Here is an 18,711-nt window from a genome sequence, read left to right as displayed (position 1 = left end):
ACAAAACTCCAGAAAAATCCTAGTTTATTCTGTGTTTAAGCACTTTTCAACTAGACTTAGCAGTTATTGTCTACCTCATTGGTAACAGCTGCTACAAGGTGGTCTGTAACAATTTATCCAAATTCTGAAACTTATTTGATTACATAGAGACCAAGCTACTCAAATTCTGACTTAATTTTTTTCCCCATAAGTTTTACCCACCTGCTGTTATGAAAGTGTCACTGGAAAATGTCAAAAGCACTGCAGGAGGGATGCCAAAGGGCAATAACCTCCTGCTGACTTGCTGTGAGAGGTGGAAGCCTAACCTTCCCGCCATACAGTAAATGACATGCAATTTAATTAAAAATATAAAATCATCTCTTTGGCTTCAAATCATTCAAAGTGAAATGCAGCACCAGAAGAGTCTTAACTCTGAATAGTTGTACTAAAGATAGATATAAAATAGATCTTTTTTTTTTTTTTGAAGAGATTTAGCAACCTGATTACAACTTAACTGCTGACAAAGTTCTCTGGAGTTAAGATCCAGTGAGCCATCAAGAGTGATTTTAGAGGAAGCAGCAATCAGGGCATCTGTGACAGTGAACCACTGTTGGCTGATCCCAAGAGCCATCAGCAGCTCAGGAAAAGCTAGAGTATCTGATTATAATTGCAGAGCTATCCACGGAAAGATTCACCCTATTAGGAAATTGCCTCAGAGACAATTAAAACCAAATGCCATACAGCACATTTTCTGTTTTGGCCTTGATGGTACAAGGGAAATGATGCACAGATATAAGAGAAATAGGAAGAGATGTGACCACAACAACATTATCATGCTTTTCATTTTCTCTAGGTGGTGCTCTTTCTACCACCCTGTAGACCATTAGCATGGCATAAGCTAAGGGGCACAGATTTCATTTATGTGGTTGGAAATGAAAGCAAGTGAACATTCAGACAGGAAGCAACCTCCCCCTCTCACAGCACATATGATGACTGTTCCAGTTTCAGGGCCTTTGTTTGTTACCCTTTAGGTCACTGCAAGATTTTCACATTTCTTTGTTTGGTGTTCTATCCTTTCAACATCCAGATAATATTTTGACTTTCATCAATCATGCTACAGCAAGCAATGTTTTTCATATATTTTTTCAAAAGCTTTAGTTTTAACATTTTTTTATTGTAAAATCCCTTCATTTCTCTGAAATTCAAGATTTCTTAGCTTTTGTGCTAATATTAACACAGAACAATGCACACCATTCCTTTTGTCTAGGCTGTAGTATTAAATCTTGTATCAAAACAGGAAGGCCAGAAAAACCCATTTGTCATCTTGTTTTGACAAATAAACTACTAACCTATTTTGGTCCTTTATCTTGACAGTGTAAAGCCACAATGCTAAGAAGCAAAACAGCCCAGTAGAAAAAGATCTCTCCTGAAACACAGATGAGTGTTTTCTCCCTTGCTCAGCCACAGGCCTGCTTTGTGACTTTGGGCCAAATACTTCCATTATCTTCCACTATCTTTGTTCACAGGCTGATTACACTGGGGTGAGGGGAGGGAATGGAAAGCAGAGCACAACTCTTCAGTTTCTGTGTTTTAATGTCTATTAACAATTCCGAGCAAAGCATCCATGACAGTGAGAAAGTAAGCCCAAGAATATTTGAAATATTACTTACAACTTTCATTTCTCTGCAAGTCAAGACAACATTTATACAACATATATCATCAACTGTGCTGAATAACAGGACAATTAGATAACCTCCCCTGAGAAGACTGTGTCAAATTTTTGCCTAGTCTTTGTGGACAGACGTGGGTGGGAAGGTGTATACTTGCATTCCTTGAGGATTCAGCCTGCTTTATTTTGAGCACTTCATTGTTGAGCCTGCACTGACAGTGGGCAGTTGGCTGTTTGGCAGGAGCCTGCCAGCTCTGACATGGCACAGAGCCAAGCTGAAGGTTTGAACACATGAGAGCAGGACATTCTGCAGGTGAGGTGAGGAGCACACTGAGCAATCCCTGTTGTCAGAACTGGTGGATTAAACACTTGCTTCAGAGTCACAGAAAGGTTCAATCCTGTGTAGCTGCACTCACAGCAGCCCCTGCTCACCTCACTGGACAGAGAGAGAGAGAACCCTTTTATCTTCTGTAATCCCATGGTGAAAGGATGTTAAAAGGAGAGATGGGTTTCATGAACCTTAAGAGGTTTCAGTAAAAGCTAAAAAATGCTGGATGGGAATGGACAGGACCAGAGGGAATTAGAACAAATGCTCAGTATTAATGCAGGATACTTAGTACTTTTTCCTCTTACAGACTGGTACTCCCTTAAGGGGTTTTGGAGAAGTCAGAACAGTAACAACAGCAACTAAAATACCACACAGTGTGCCCACAGGAGAACTTGAGCTTAATATTGTTACAGGACACTCACTAACAGACTTTAAAAGCTTACCCCATATTTACTGGGAAGAGAAAAACTGTGCCTTGGTGGCTGCAGGAACCTTCAGACCTCCCTGAAACATCATAGCATCAAGAGCACTAACTTAAGAATGAGTTTCTTCTAAGATTTAGAGTGTGACAGCATCTTGCTCCATCAACGTACTTCACTCCTTCCAGAGTTAAAACATGGTACTGTACAGAGAGTAAGAGAATTTCCCCACATCATTAATTTAACTGGTAGAGAAATCCCCACATACATTTGGTATGATTTACCACCAGCTATTTTAACACCTTGAAAACACTCAGTGATGCAAGGGGAAAACACTGTTTTGGGTGATTTTCTTCCCATTGAATTTTAGATTCATCATGTTCAAATCAAACCCAGACAATAACTCAAGAACACTGGTCTCAAATTCTGAAGATTTCTTTTAAGAGACCCAACACAGTAAGCTGGACCTAACAGAGCAGAAACCTGATGCTGCAAGTACACTAAGAGGTGAAGCAGACAGAAAGGTATGGGCTGAAGAGGAAATAGTTCAGTCATATCAGGTAAGAATATGGCTTGTAAGTCATATTCTTATATTTGGCTACTGCTTCCCTTTTTTCCCCTTCCTCTTGCAAACTCAGTGCCTTCATCCAAATTAAAAGGCCCTACTTGCCATCTTGGACAGATTTACTTCATCTGTTATATCACAGCAAATGGTGCCATGACAACTTCCAGCTGTGGAATGCTATGACCAGCCAGGCAATCAGTGCTGAGACATTTCCAGGGCACAAACAGTACTGTAATTTTCTTACCATCTAAAGTCTGTAAACAGCACAAATGTGTTGCTACTTCAGAAGCAGTATTTGGCTCCAACAAAGTATAAATAATGGAGAGCAAAGCTATTCAATAAAGATCAAGTGGTCCAAAAAACCCTTTCCTTTTTGTATTAGCATGTGATCTTGAGCTGAAGCACCTGCTCTGCCAGAGAGAGGGAGCCACTACACCTGACAACTCTCTCCAAGGTGACTGCCTGGTCAAGTTAATAGATATCCCTTTTCTGGAGTGGATTCCAGAACAGACCAACTGTTTGTCTTAACCATGCCACGGTGCTGTGAAGTGTTGCAGTTCTGGACACTCAACTTTTTCCAGCAGAACACTGTCAAAAACTTCTTGACTGCTTGAGTCAAATATTTCAGATTTCTAAGCGCTCATTAAACTCCTCAGAAACAACACCACTGCCTTTATTTCAGCTGCTATTCCAGAACACATTTACTTCTGGTTTGCAATTTCTATACTGTTTACACAAAAAAACCTGAAAACAGGCTTCCATAAATTCTTATTTTTTATTAGTATATAACAAGTTAAGAAGGATTGGCACTGACTTGATGTGCCTGGTATCTGAGTGTATCTTAGAGTACAACATAGATTGCCATCTGATTTATAACCAGAACACTCACCACAGATAGGCCAAGGCCGACACATACATCATTAAACAACCAGGACAAATACAAGGACTGCTCACATTACAATCTTGAGGTTTTATCACCCTGAGATGTATTACAGTCCTGTGGCTATGTTCAGATAGACAAACTTGATAGCATTACCTCCCTTCCTGTCTTCTGGAGGACACAACCTACTTTTCTCCTTGAATTCATTATCATAAACTCACTGCTGATTTAGTTAGGTTACAGCCTAAAACCATCATGCTTTGGTAGTCATATATCACTGCAGAACAATTTACTCAGTCTAATTAACCAGCTTCTAGTCAAGCCATAGTTTTGGCCTTTCTATCTTTTGTATTTTCAGCATGTCACTGGTGTGTATGGGTTGCTTAAAAAAAAATCCTCATACTATGTAACTTACATTCACCTCTCCAAACTCATTGTCTTTATTTGGCTTTTGCCTATTTGGCCTCTGCTCTCTTGTCCTTTCCTGTGTTCTGCAGCTGGCAATCAATTTTTCAGACTAGACATTCACTCAAGCACAGTGTAAAAAGGGATGGGAGGGATGGTGAGGGAACAGAGGTAAGCATCAAGTCCAGATCCCAGGTGAGTTCTTCTACAGATCAGAAGGGACACACAGAGTGCATCACCACATCACTGAGTGTCAGCTTCCAGCAAAGCCATAGATAAAGCAAAGCTAAGAGGTCTTTGATTCTCTGTGTAACAAGGAATTGCAACTGAAGATTACAGTACAAACAACTGATGGGTTTGCAAATGCAAAAGACTGACAGACTTATCATCCCATCCATTTCTACCAGGAAAAAAAAAAAAAACTTAAAATATTTAGATTTAGCATAAGATCATGGAATGAAACAATGTGTGCCCAATTTCAGACAAGCTATCCTTGTAGGAATCTTGCAATTCTGATTTCAAGCTTTGAGTTTATTCCAGAAATAGCAGAAAGATACAGCCTCATTCACTAATGAACGTTTTCTGAATAAATATGCAAATCAGCCTCAAAGCTAATTACACAACAGAAAGAAAGGGCTATGTACTACATCTTACACCCTAAAAATAACAACAGGAAAAAAAAAATTCCACGTCCAAGCTTTAAATGCAAGGCTGTGAATGGATCCCAAGGGATGTGCTAAGCCCTCCCACACCTGGACAGCTCAATTCACATTTCCCAGCTTTGACACCTGATGCATGTACCACATCTCACTGATTACAGCACCTTTGGAACAACAGGCTTCTGCAACCCTGTCTTCTTTATAGCTTAATAGTTTTCTTCTTTAATTATCCCTTCATCTTAATCCCTAGTGTTCTTTAAGCATCTCACGTAGACAAGAAATACACCTGTCATATTGTTACCTGCTGAGAAGAGAGAAAATTGAAAAATCTATGGTAAAATTTTACCTCAGTAGATATAGAAGAGTATCTTTACATTTATTCTTCCACCTCATCTCAAATCTGTACCCAGCAAAATCATTTATAGGCTTTTCTGTAACTACTTTCATTCAACACTGGGAGCCTTGCTAGGAGAATTTCAGAGAAAAAAGGGCATGTGTAGTTGTCATGTCTCTTGGACTGAAGAAGCAACAATTAAATTATACCTTTATACTCACTGCTTGCACCATTTCACGATGGCATCTAAGCTGAGAGACTGCCTTTACTCCTTTACTCTTAACTTCTTCATTGAGGTATGCAGCTCTACAGCCTATTTTACTCACCTTTCTTTTGTCTTCATCTGCAGGGTCAAACCTGAAAGTGGCCCGATTCTGTAAGCAAAGACAAGAGTTTGTGATTGTTACATGCACAGCAGCTGCAGAGGATGTAATACCTGCAAAACTATTCAAAACTCCAGGGCTCTGGTTAAACTAAGCCTCAGATAATGAGGCTACAACCATGCCCTCCTCTTCCCATCCTCCCCAACAGCAAAAGCATCACTAAGTGCCTCCAATGAAGAGTTTCACAATTACTACTGGTGCAGAGCAAGCTTTTATCTGTGGGATGTGAGTCAACTACCTCACACATGGCACTTAATGAGGGTGAAAAATGAGAGAGATTGCCTTGTGTTTCACACATACCTCATTACCCAGATTCTTCCCCAAACAGATCTTGCTTACAAGCTTTTGACTGCTCTGAGTGTTCCAAACCAGAACCACCATGGCATCATCTTGCCCAGAAAACAAGTACTACAAATCAAGTAAGCCTTGCTACAAAAACTAGGAGTTTCTGTGTTCTGGCAGCTTCCAAAACACCTTACCAAGGTATTTGTTTCTCTGGTACAGTTAAACAAAAGGTAGACATAGTCTAACTACCAGTCCTTATTTTTTATTAAACACTTCAAATAGCAATCGGGCCTAGTTCCATGTTAGCACCCCGAAGAATGCTATTAGGGAAATATTACTCATCAGACAAAGAAAACAGCACTAATACCAGACATTTCCCTGAAGGTTTTAAAACTTCCAATATAAATGATCAAGCATGATTAACAGCTTCCAAAATATTAAAATATCAATTTCTACATCTAACGTGCAACTTGCTACACCATGCAAGTGACTGAAAACAAAAGTGACTTTCCATAGCACATTCATGGGCCTTCTTACCTTTCATGACCCAAGCTCACAATTACACAGAAAGGTCACCAACATCAATTAGAGCCTTGAGGATGTCAGGAAAATCATTCTCCTCCTCTCTCAATAATAGGCAAATAATCCCCTTCCTCTCTTTTACAGAGCTCCCAACTAGACAACAGGAGTTCAGCAACATGCTGAACTCAAAGACAGGTGAGCATTGAATGATGAGCAATCAACCAAGAGAATGCAACCTTTATGTTTGCACATGAACATTTCAGCAAGTTTACAAAAGCAATGTAGTGAGAACAAGCCTAAGCAGTAAAGCAACATGAATTGGAATAATCACTGCAAATAGGACAGCACAGAGAAGCACCAACAGACATATTAATTTCTCTAATCATGGTTATTCTATAGGCACTTGCACTTTGGAACCACACTTGATCCATCCTTTCTTTTCAATTAAAGCATATTTCATTTGTTATTTGAAAAAAAAACAAACTAGGGAAACCTGGAGTACTCTGCCCAGTCTTTGCTGGCCCATAGACAAAGTGTCAGTAACAAAGTGTACAAAAAAAAAGAGATGAAGGAAATACGATTAAAAAGTTTGAGCAAGAAATGCAGTAAGCGCAATGTCATACTGAGACAGCATTAAAGTTTCTCAGCTACTCCAAACAAAGTATTTAGCTACACACTTAACTCCAAGACTTCATGCAAATACTTGAAATGTCAGAACACAAGGTGCATGAGCTCTCAACTGTGCCCTTGACGACTCAACTCAAGCCTAAATAATTCACCTGGGAAAGCTGCTGAGAAGGTGTAAAATCCAGTGCAGCAAAATACAGAAACTATGCTTGTGCATCCTTTCTGACAGAACACATTTAACATGGGGTCACTTTGAGGAGTAAGGACAGAAACAAAAGGTTCCTTCAATCAGAATCCTTCCTCTGTACCTCAGAGGTCAGTAAGTTAAAACAGATGTGTCCATGAACTCCTGATCTACCAATCCTTCAGACAGAGTGCCCTCCAGCTGCATCAATCTCTACCTTTGAATTTCACCCAGACAAAGGCAGCCTATGTCCAGACTCAAGGTTCTTCTACAAGCCCAAGTTTGAGTGAAGAAATCAGTTACTGCCATTGTTAGGTGTAAAATATGTTGCACTTAAGATAGCAAATTTCAAGACACCTCTTAGAGGATGAATACCCACATCACATCCATGTTCATTTGGCTTCTCCCCTAATCACAAAGCAATTTAATGAAACTTTAGCTAAAGATCTGAATGTTCGTTCCTGAAACAGATTCCTAAATTTCAGTCAATAAGTAGTTCAACATGACTGCATATAAATTACAGCCAAAGCCAAACCCTGAGTCAGCACCAGCTTTAGAGACTTGTGTACCACTCACACAAGCACATATACAAAGGACAGCCACCTGATGGGTTGAGACATAATCTTTCAGAATGGACTGTGCTGCTGTACTACAATCTAAGTGTCAAAATGCCCCTATCAGAAGGAGGGGGGGGAGGGAGGGGTTAATAAAAGATTAACCCAACATGTATTTTCACTCTGATTTTCACCTCCCTATATCAACAGGAAACACCTTCACTTCTTGTCTGAACATACCCATACCAGACTACAAAAGCAGCAGACCCTTACTACTTGTTCATACCTGCCAGCATTAAAAGCTCAACCTGCTCTAAGCTGTCTCCCCCTTTCGCTGTGCTTGGCCAGAAGCACGGAAAAATGAAGGGGGGTCTGTCAGCCCATTTCACACACATCCCCCGCACACTGACACGGCCGCTGTCCGGGCGATGGAAAGCGCTCTCCGTTCCTGGTGACAAAGGGCTGCCCACAAAGGGCAGCACCTCAGGCAGGTGGGCAGGTACCGAGAGACCTCAGTGTTCTTCTGTCCGGCCCCTGCCTAGCGGTGTACGCAGGTTAAAAGACTTGTGACGCAAACGAACGCTTCGAACAGCTCCTTTTACAGCCGATCACCGATAACCCCCACTACCCACTGGGCGCGCAGAACGCAAGACCGAACGTGCCGGGGCCCGAGCCCGGCAATGGGCTTTGTGCTCCCCTGCCTGCTTTCCTCCAGCCACTGCCCCGGCCCTCCGCCCCAGCAGCGCCGCGGGGCCCGGCACGGCCTGCGAGCGGGGAGCGCACGGGAGGGGCGGGACGCTGCGCCGGGCAGGGGCTCTGAGGGGCGGGGGCCATGGCGGTAGAGCGGTGAGCGCTGGGGACCCGCTGCAGAGCCCATCCAGGACGATGCTGGCGGCTCTGCCGATGGCGGGCGGGGCGGGGCGGCGACAGCGCCGGGGGAGCGGCGCAGAGGGGAGGGGGATGGAACCCGTTACCTCCTCGTTGTACCACGCCAGGACGCGCTCCACCGCCTCGGCGCCACCGCCGCCGCGCCCCTCCACGGCCTCCAGCACCGCGCCCAGCTCCGGGCCCGGCTCGGCGCCCCGCTCCATGCCCGACCGTCCCGTCCCGTCCGGTCCGGCGCCGCCGGCAGCGGCCGCACCCCGCCCGCGCACCACAACCCGCGGCCCCTGACGCGCCCGACACTCCGCGGAAGCCGCCCGGACTGCCAGGCAGCGTCCGCGCGCCATTGGCTGGAGGGGCCGACGGCGCGCACTCCCCAGCCCTCCTATTGGCTGCCGTCCCGTCGGCCGGCGATTCCGAGAGAGGACTCCATCTCCCAGCATGCCCAACGGCGCGACGGCCGGCGGGGTGTGCCGTGCTTTCTTGCCGCGGGGCACGATGGGTGCTGCAGTCCGTGCCCACAGCGCCCAGGGCTCCCGCTGGGAAGAGCGGCGGTAGCCCGCTCTCGGGAGGCACGGCGGCACAGGGCGCTGCCCAGCTCTTCCCTCCCTCTTTCTTAGGCTTGGCCGATTGCGACCTGCCCTGGGCACGCCGTGTCGGTCGCAAGACGAAGGGCTGCTACAGCTAGGGCTGGCTGCTTTTTCTTAAGCTTTTAGGTTTAAGTATCGCGGGCGAAGTCTGTGAGTGTTCCCTGAAGCGGGGCTTCGCCACAGCGTCTGGCAGCAAAACCCATCTCAAGTCTAACCCACTAGAGCAGTGTGGTACACGAAAATTTTGCGTTTTGTTCAGGAGGTGGCAGGAGGGGAAGGTGCATTGGCAGAGCCAGGCAATGGTGAACGGTGTCTCTATAAAGGTTTTGCAAGACTGCGTGTTTAAACCGCTCTGAGCACATCCACAGCATTTCCAAACTCAAGGTGCCCTGTAATTGAAATTCATTGTCCAGATAGCAGAAAATTATATATTGAAGTTAACAAAACCCACTCCCCAAATATGTTCATACAGAGCTGTGGCTAGTCTCTCCTCAAAATCTTTATTCCTTCAGTTCAGGAACTCGTGAGAAAGAGAAACCTTTAATCTCACAAATGACTGGTTCCATAGTGGAAAACACCAGGGAGGTTGCATCTACAGGTGGACAGAGCCCAGAGGTGGACAGATGTGACGGTGCCTGTCTGCAGCGTTTAAGATGCACACCCAAACCAGAACCTGAATTTCCTCCTTAGGGGTTTCTTGCCACAAGAACTGAAATATAAATCCAGAACAGCACAGTCACTGGACTGCAAGGAGTAACAAAATCCAGTCATCCAGTGTGCAGCCATTAATTCTGAGTCTGATCCATCTGTAAACTAATAGAGCTTTGGAGAGAAACCCAATAAAAAGAGTCTTTTGCTTGTTGGATTTACAACTCTATAAAAAAAGTATAAGCTGGCTTAGATTTACTTCACAGCACAGCAAAACACTCATTTTACTTGCCCAGAGTTTTTTTTGTTTTGTTTTGTTTTGTTTTGTTTTGTTTTGTTTTAATTCCAAAACCTGAAAAATGAACATTAGGAAACTGTTACTGCCCTTTAAAGGCACATTGTTATTCATCATCAGCGTGTTTTATTTTCCACTTTATGTAGTATATGAAGGATTAGGATTTCAATGAAAGAGAAGGACAGAATAAATTGCATCCTCTACCAAAGAACTGGCAGACCTTTTCAGATGGGTGCATACCACAAGCCCGTCCGATGTTAGTCAGCTTTATGTAAACCTTCCAAAGAAACGTCTGCCCCTGAATTTCATGGGTTTCAGGGTCAGTCACAACAGAATTGTGGGGCTGGGGAGGTCAGAGGCCATTTTTGTCAAAGGGTAGCGACCTTTGCAGCAAGAGGTAGCCTGACAAAAACAGGATTCATGCTACTGAATGGAGTTCTCACTGCTCTTCCCCCACTGAGTCTTTTTTCTACCTGGTAATGAAAAATCTTGAAGAATTGTAGTGGATTTTTATAGGCATACATACATATATACATTTGTGTGTGTGTGTGTAGATATGTTCAAAAATATTAAAAGTGTTATGTCAGTTATGCTGTAATGTATAATATTAGTTTCTGTTCTACTGTATATATTATATATCTATCATTTATTATATGTCTTAGCCTGTGAAAAAGATAATATCTTTATAAAAATGTGCATTTGTTGTTAGGAAAAAAGAGAATGTAAGCAAGAAATTTTAAAAAAAGGGAAAAGGAAAAGAGAAAAAAAAAAGAAAAAGGAGGAAAGATAGGAAAGAAAGAAGAAAATAGGAAAAATAACAGAAGAGAAACTGCAATTGAGACAGAATATTTCAGAATGTGGCATTAAAGTTTCATCAGCAATGTTTGCATAGTCACATATTTAGTTCATATGCACATAAATGCATGGCTAGGCAAGAAAACCTAACTTTTAGTTTCCATGTTCAAGGAAAATAATTAAATAACAACCCGCAGACGCTGAATCAGGAGGTTTGACAGTTTGTACTGGGATGACTTAAGACATTCTTGCCCCTCACCAGACATTCTACCCAGAGGTTATGGTGCTCTCCCCAGGCTGCTGCACAGCCTGTGACCTGGAAGCTGACATGGTTTGTGCTGCAGTGGCCCAGGATCAGTCCTGCTTTACTTTGCAGCTCTTCTCATGCAGGAGGTGGCCTCTGTTCCACCATTCTATACACTGCCCCCCAAGAATGTCTACTTTGAATTTCAAAGCCCTCATCAGGAAGCAGTTCAATGGCAGTTGGAAGTGCACACTCCTGAGGCATCAACACAAGTTTTTCAATTCATTTTTAAAAAAAGAAAAAAAAAAAAAAAAAAGAAATAATATGGAGGCTTTTTTTGCAAAAGACTTTCCAAGCCCTGTTTCACTGATGATGTTCTTGGCTCTTTTTTATGAGCAGCTTTGTGGTGCTGTTGTTGGTCAGAATTTCCTCTCCCAAGACACCCAGGATGTTGCAGTTCTCCATTCAGAAATGTTTTATTATTTCTGAATCTCACACTGTGTCCAATATCCCTCCTCCCTCCTGAACAATCTGCCTGAGCTCTTTGGGGTAACAAAGCTGACCCCATAAGTGTTGAAGGATATGGAATATTTGTATGCTAAAATAGTCTCATTTTCTCCTCTTTTTCAGTCAATGGGGATTAGGCTTCTTTTGGTTTAAAAATTTACTATAAAAAAGAGCAGAAGTGCTTCTGGCTTCCCTTGAGTGGTGCTTAGGCTCGCCACCATACTGATCCTTCCAAAGATCCAGCCTTGAGTTACTGGTCAGTACTACCCACAGATATCTCAGCAGGGCATCTGGTCCTTGGAGGGACCTTGGCAGGTCATGATCACCAGTCCATCAGGCAAGTGGAGGTGCATCACCCATTTGCCATGAATTGTATGTGTTCTCAAGTCCTTCCTTGAATAAAAGCATGATGACGTCTAACATTTTTTGAAGGTCTGGAGCTTGTAGAAATTTTTGTATTTAAGTAAATTTAACTGGCATCTATTTACTTTCAAGAACTTTATTTGGGTGTGAAAATCCCTCATATACCTTGCACAACTGTACAAATAACACTTATGTCCATTTTAGACATAAACATGGTTATTGTCACACTGGGTGCTATCAAAGATTTTATTTACAAAACAACTACTAAAATGCCTGTTGTCATATTTCCATTTATTTATTTCTTACCCATAGGGTAATAGGTCCACCATAATTGCTTGGTGCATTTTATAATACAGAAGAAAAAGCTATGTTAATAAAAACTAACAAAAACTCACAAATAGCTACAAATCTGAAGGAAAATGTCTAAGAAAAATTCTCCCCAAAATACAATACATTTTTCCACACATACACAGTACAGAATAACTTCAAAGGCACAGCTTTGAATTTTGCTTTTATAGACGTATAGAGAATTATCACCACGGGAAGAAATTGAGAGAACAGTTTCATACCTGACAATAGATAATTAAGCAAATAATCATGTTTGCATTGTCATTTTCTTTATATAATTGCTTCATATCATCATATTTAACATATGTGGCTCTGAATTCAAAATCTTCCCAGTCCCAAGTTCCTTCTTACCTTGTCATTACTAACCAGAGAAGTTAGATTTTTCCAGATTGTGCAAACTCAACACAAATACATATATAATAAGAACAACAGTCAACTTAAGGCAGTGTATAATTCAATGCTACATGTCTTTTCTTCTCTTTTGTAAAGATCAAACTTACTAGATCAGCAGAAAGGTGCATCAATATACAAAGTTAGGTGTAAACTGAAACCTACAGCAACACATGTCCTTTTAAGGAACCAGATAGAGGAATGGATATGAGTAAGTGATGACTTGGCAGAATGGTTTTTAAGGAATGCGTTAAGAGCTTAAAAGAACAGATGATGGAGTTTTGCTGAGGGCAAATTTCCTGTCTTTAATTCAAATTATAAATGGGTCCTGTTTCAGTACTTTTTTTTGTAAGACTCATTAATGTTTGTCAATAAGAGAGGGGGTAAAACTGGCTCATTCAAACTTAGAGCACACAGGGTTGTCCCAGAATTAAAAAAGGCACCGATCGGCCCAAAGAGTGGTCTAGAACAGCACAAAAGTGTTTTTCAGCTACAGGAACATTCGGTTATACTGGTCTGCAATCTGCCCATGTCAGGAAAAATATTTATCTGCCCAGGATCTTTTCCATTTTCACCTTCCTTGAAGAACGTCCACAAAAAGTCCCACATGGCATGAAGCTTTTGTAACTCCTGTACAGTGGGAGTGTGTGGGCTCAGCTTATAGCAGTCATCTTCATTTAGCCCAGCCTGTAGTGGCTTCCCCATTGATGTATGCAAAGCCGGGAAAGTGTTGCATGTGCTCGTACTCAGAATTCCTGCGTGCTGTCAAGGGCGCGTACATGTCACTGGAATTGCCGTATCTTGTGGAGTGCATGGAGGAGCTGGTGTAGCAGGAGTTGGCAGCTGGGACCTCTGGCCAGCGCGGAGTCACTGGTGTGGGATGCAGCCTGGGAGTACTGCTCATCAAACAGGGCTCCATTCTTGATGTTGGGCCATTGAAGGGGTACTAGAATTAAAAAAAAAAATAAATCAAAGAATCATCTGCCGCATACTTCGTTTTAAAATAAGGGCTGGTGGTGTCGCAATTCTGTGTTTAGAAAAGCCAAAATCGTATGAATTAACGGCTATCCAACAAGGTAGCATACTGAAGGTGAAATATCAGATAACCATTGTCTGCTGTAAACCAAAGTTTCAGGGAAAGTCTTGCAAAATAGTCACTTATTTTAAATACTGAATTAATTTATTGAAGTGCTGGATATATCTGGAAAATAGGAGAAAAATAGATTTAATTAATATTTTTTTCTCCCACTTTTACTCAAAAACTTGCTATTTACTAAGAATCAGAAAATAAAATGTCCTAACTCTTCCTCACTCAAGTGAGTTTTGAGGGAGAGGAGCAAAAGAATCTTTATTTCTGGCAAAGTGCCTTCTCTTTAAAATGTTCACAAGACATCCTGACAGTTTCTTCAGGAAAACAGTATGGTCTGGCCCCAAAACCAGCAGCTAATTGGAGAACTTATGGAAAGAGGCAGGCAGGAGGAGAATCTTTCTAGTTCCCAGCTGTTCACAGTGACACTTGGAAACTAGAAATCAAAGTTTGACAAATAGCTTCCACTAAGGAAGGACAAGATAGGAAGGAAAACAGAACAGCTTTTGCCCTCTAGCTACAGACTGCAACAGAAAGTAAATTGTGCTTATGAGGGCTTGCTTAGCATGTATTTATCTTATTGCCTGTCCTGCAGGAGCAGATAATCTGTGTGCTGTCTGAGGAACAGCTCTCCCTGTTTTGTCCCTGTTATCCATGCGCATGACAGAGATGGTGAGGATCCCTGTTACTCTTGGCCAGCCATATATTTTCAGAGCTTCTACATTTTACATCTTTATACCTTTTCTGCAAAAAAGTGTCACAGTTAACATTTTCATATCTTGGGTTGTTTGACACTGTGGTACTTCTCTAACTTGAAAGCTGTCACCAAAGCAGGACTATGACTTCTGATACTTACAAATCTTGCAAGTGGCATGCCAAAGCTTTCTACTGCTGCAAAACTCCTCATGTTTTGGAGGCTTATGGAGAGAACAGCTGGAGTAGGTGCTCCTAGGAGGGGAGGTAGCAGAGATTCCCAAGGGGTCTCATTACATTACACCAGTGTGGATGGGCCCGGGGTTAATCAGTTGCATAAGCAACTGTTACATAACCCCAAGGCAATTGCAGCAGCGTCTTCATGAGGACTTTGTGATGTCTCTCTTCAGAGCACAGCCAGGAAGGCAGGCCAAATATGCCTTGACAAACATATTTGAACAGTTCACAAGCCTCAGGCAGCTCAGAGCCACACATTTGCCACTCCTAACTAGAGAGGAGAAAAAGACTTTTTGACCAACATACTGTAGTTAGCGATTTAGCACATCCCTGTGTGTCCCGGGGACACAGGCCAGTAGGCAGATGAGAGGGAAGACATCAAAGGTGTTATCTAGCCTGTACTTCCCATCACCACACAGGCTGGATCTACCTGTGCCATCACACTGCTGAAACGGGGCATTAAACTGCAGCACCACCCTGGAACATTGACATTTCAACACTGTTCTGCTAATCCAGCTCCGGAATAAGCTGTCCTGATGTCGGGATCATTAGCTTGTCAGAGTGACCCCAAGAAAAGTTCGAAAGTCTCTTTTCCCAGCCCGGCGCTTGAAGAAGGAGTTAGGGCTCTTCATTTCTCAGTTTCAAGGTTGTTTATTTTATCTTATCTATAAAAAATTTTCTCCTGCCCTGACGAGGTCAGCAAGACAGTCTGAGGCACTCTGCCTGCCCACATACAGTGTTAGGTCTAAAAACTACGTATACAATGTTTACAATTACCTATCACCTATGTTAGACAGTGAGTTTCTACTCTAAACCAACCTGTAAGTGCCAACATCACAGCAGAAGATGGAGGCCAAGAAGAAGAAGAAGGAGAAAGGCTGGACACACCCAGTTCCCTCCATCTTGCCTCCTGAACCCCCATACCAAAACCCCTAAAATCTACTTTTCCACCCAGTGATAACTTCATTAATATTCTACTTAAACTGTTGTGGCTTGCTGATCTTCATACAAGGTTGGTAATTTGCTCCATGGGTCATAATCAAAACCACAGGCATTTTGGGCTCTGTGCCTGGCAGGAATCTTGGCTGCTCAGGACAGCCAGAGGGATGTCCTGGGTCCTGACATCCTGGCAACACTGACAACAGGTTTCTACAACATCATCTAAATTTCCAAATTCACTCCACAGGAAGTTTTTTTCAGTAGGAAAGCTCAGCAGAGCTTACATACTGAGCAGAAAAAGCCTTATATTCCTTTGAAGGAGAACCAAGTCTTCAGATTTGTTGGCTTTCCAAAAGCTTTCATTGAAGATGAGAACTTCCAATGACCATTAACAATGAAACTCAAGCTTTGAAGCAATATGTGTCACAAGCTAAAAACTTTCTTCCTTGTCTTCAGAAGGGTTTTACTTGATACCAGTTGTGGTGGACTTTGCCTTTATTACCCATTGATCTATACATTAAATCACTGTAGATTCTTGTACTAAAAGAGCGTACCTATAACAGGGTTACCCTAGACTTCTGCCGTAATACACCAGTGATTCTCTCTTGTCTCCTTCACAATGAGATAATTGAGCTATTCTGTTGTTAACCATAACAGAAGCCTTTGCCATCCTGTCTCAGTGCAATTTTCCCTTGAGGTTTTGAAACAAAGGTTGTGACTTCTAACAGGGGAATTACGTGCTTTCATATCCCTTACTAATGCCAAGAGAAATCCGTCTTCAGCCAGGATAATTTGCTATTTGAAAATTTGTAGGCTGCAAAAACATTCACCTGTCATCAAGAAGAAGAGAATAAACTCTGGGAATATTGTGGTGGGTCCCCTTGTTGTACACAGCAATATGTGGGGAAGCCACATGATGTCTTTTTGGTCGTTTGGAACCACAAAACTTGCGCCAGCGAGTAAATGAAATCTTGGCTCCCAGAATGAACTTCAGGATGCACCAAAAAAGAAGGATTTTCCTCCTCCAATATGCAGCCCAGAGGCCATGCCTAGGCTTACTGAGAAGGCAGGGGAATGGCTCTGCATAAGGGGACAGGATACAGTGTGCTGCTTTTCCTTTTCATCGAGCGCACTCGATGCAGCTGTGTTTATGAATGTGTCATGAATGTAAAAAGAATAATTGCTTGAAAATAACATAGACTCTAAATAGCCAGTATTTTACAATAAATTCTGTTATGACTGAATGCAAGATGGAAAGTTTTGTAATGGTAGGTCAGCTAATCACAAATGACTCAGTGGCTTCTTTTTCCCTACAGTGAAGAGACTATTGAAAGACAATATTTTTAAAGTACTCGTTGGCCCCTGCCTGACTATTAACTCACCCAATGAAGCATCTATTCAGCCTTGTTGGAGTGTCCAAAGCAGAGCCATCTGGGCGGATGCCTGCCCATGCTGCCTGAATCACTTTTCACACTCTACATCCGGTTAATGAAGAGTGCTTAAGCTGAACTCAAAACACTGGGGCCTAGTGATCTTTGCCAGATATAAAAGCGACATTTGTTGGAGGACTCTTGACAGGAAATTACCATTTTCTGGGTTGACTCACACTTGTTACTACTGCTGCCATTAGACCTAGACAAGAAGCCCTTTAAGCCTGTGAGACTTTGAGCAGATTATTGTTAAGGCCTTGCCCAAAAAAGTAAAATTAATTCCATTTATTTTAGTATTATTTTAGAAAATACAACATTAAATATGTCTTCCCATGAAGTGAAGGCTGAGGTTCTACAGTGAAAGGATGGAGAATAATCTCTTTATCCTTATTTTCAACTCACCAACCAATTATAAATGGAAGTGAAAGGTTTCAGTGTCCAAACAGCAAAATATTTTCCTTATGAATGTGGCTCTGACTTTACATTGTATTAGCTCCCACTTTGCTGGATGCTGTAAATTAACATTGCATGCTAGCCACTACTTTAGGACTTGCAAGTAACACATACCAGAAACTACTGAACTGTGGAGAGCTGGCTATAAATTAACTTCATAAAAATATGCTTAAATCTTATAAAATTACATAATTGATACTATTGATTAAAGGCATCTTTATCACCCTAAATTTACCCTTTTTTCCACAAATTGAACCTTATTGAATCTGTTAATTAAGCTGAATGAAACTTTGAAGTCCATCTAAGGGATTTTGGTACTTTTGGGAGTGGCATTTGGAGCCTTAGGAAAATGCTATTTGTAATTATCTCAAATGAAGACATCTGTTTCCTGTTGCATTCAATACATAATTACTTCAATTACATGCTAACAGTCTCAAGGCCCTTATAAAGGCATACAGTTGGGGAACAATGACTCTTGCTGCATGGGTGGGATTTGGGCAGTATTTCTGTCTTTCTGTCATTACCAGCTGTTTGATGACAGAGTGGTTATTGGGGAGGGTGTTATTCTTACTGCACTGGTATAGTCATGAGTTTATAATGTGTATAAGCTGGAAGATTAAGAACTTTTCCCCTTTTTTTTTTCCCAAAGTAGATGAGCCAGAACAACATGAATGGACACTGAAGCATGGGCTCTGTCTGAGAGAGGATTTCTTTGGCTCCCCCATTGTCACAAAAAAGTTACTACTGTTTTCCAGTACTGCTTCTAGAAAATCCTGCTGCAGAGATATATGAAGTGAAGACATGGTTTAGTGGAATTGTGGCATGCAGTATTTTACAGAAAAACTGAGTCGTGCTTCATGCTGCACCCTGGGAAGTTTTATGAGACCATTGCACTCCACAGAGCAGTTCAGGAGAGTCAGAGTAATAACACTGCTTACATTTCCTTTAACTATGGCCCAAACACTGTGCTCTGGGCCTCTGAGAGGTGCAGACCTGACCTACTGCTGAACAGCAGAC

At 42.2% G+C, this 18,711-nt stretch overlaps 2 protein-coding genes across 2 annotated transcripts in view; both read right to left on the bottom strand.

Moving 5' to 3' along the window:
- RIC8B (RIC8 guanine nucleotide exchange factor B) overlaps positions 1–8,922 on the bottom strand; it is a 33,734-nt gene extending 24,812 nt beyond the window's left edge. The window contains exons 1-2 of the mRNA XM_058805161.1: positions 8,768–8,922; positions 5,565–5,612 (exon numbers count right to left, since the gene is read on the bottom strand). Coding sequence (XP_058661144.1) covers positions 5,565–5,612; positions 8,768–8,884 — 165 coding nt within the window. The 5' untranslated portion in view covers positions 8,885–8,922. The remainder of the gene's footprint in view (positions 1–5,564; positions 5,613–8,767) is intronic.
- A 3,867-nt stretch (positions 8,923–12,789) lies between these two features.
- The window catches only part of RFX4 (regulatory factor X4), an 83,979-nt gene continuing 78,057 nt past the window's right edge, over positions 12,790–18,711 (bottom strand). Inside the window, exon 19 of the mRNA XM_058805927.1 lies at positions 12,790–13,801. Within this exon, the coding sequence (XP_058661910.1) occupies positions 13,529–13,801 (273 nt within the window). The 3' untranslated portion in view covers positions 12,790–13,528. The remainder of the gene's footprint in view (positions 13,802–18,711) is intronic.

Source organism: Ammospiza caudacuta, chromosome 5, assembly GCF_027887145.1.
Source record: "Ammospiza caudacuta isolate bAmmCau1 chromosome 5, bAmmCau1.pri, whole genome shotgun sequence".
NCBI classification, from domain to species: Eukaryota; Metazoa; Chordata; class Aves; order Passeriformes; family Passerellidae; genus Ammospiza; species Ammospiza caudacuta.
This window is presented reverse-complemented; position numbering and strand designations above follow the sequence as displayed.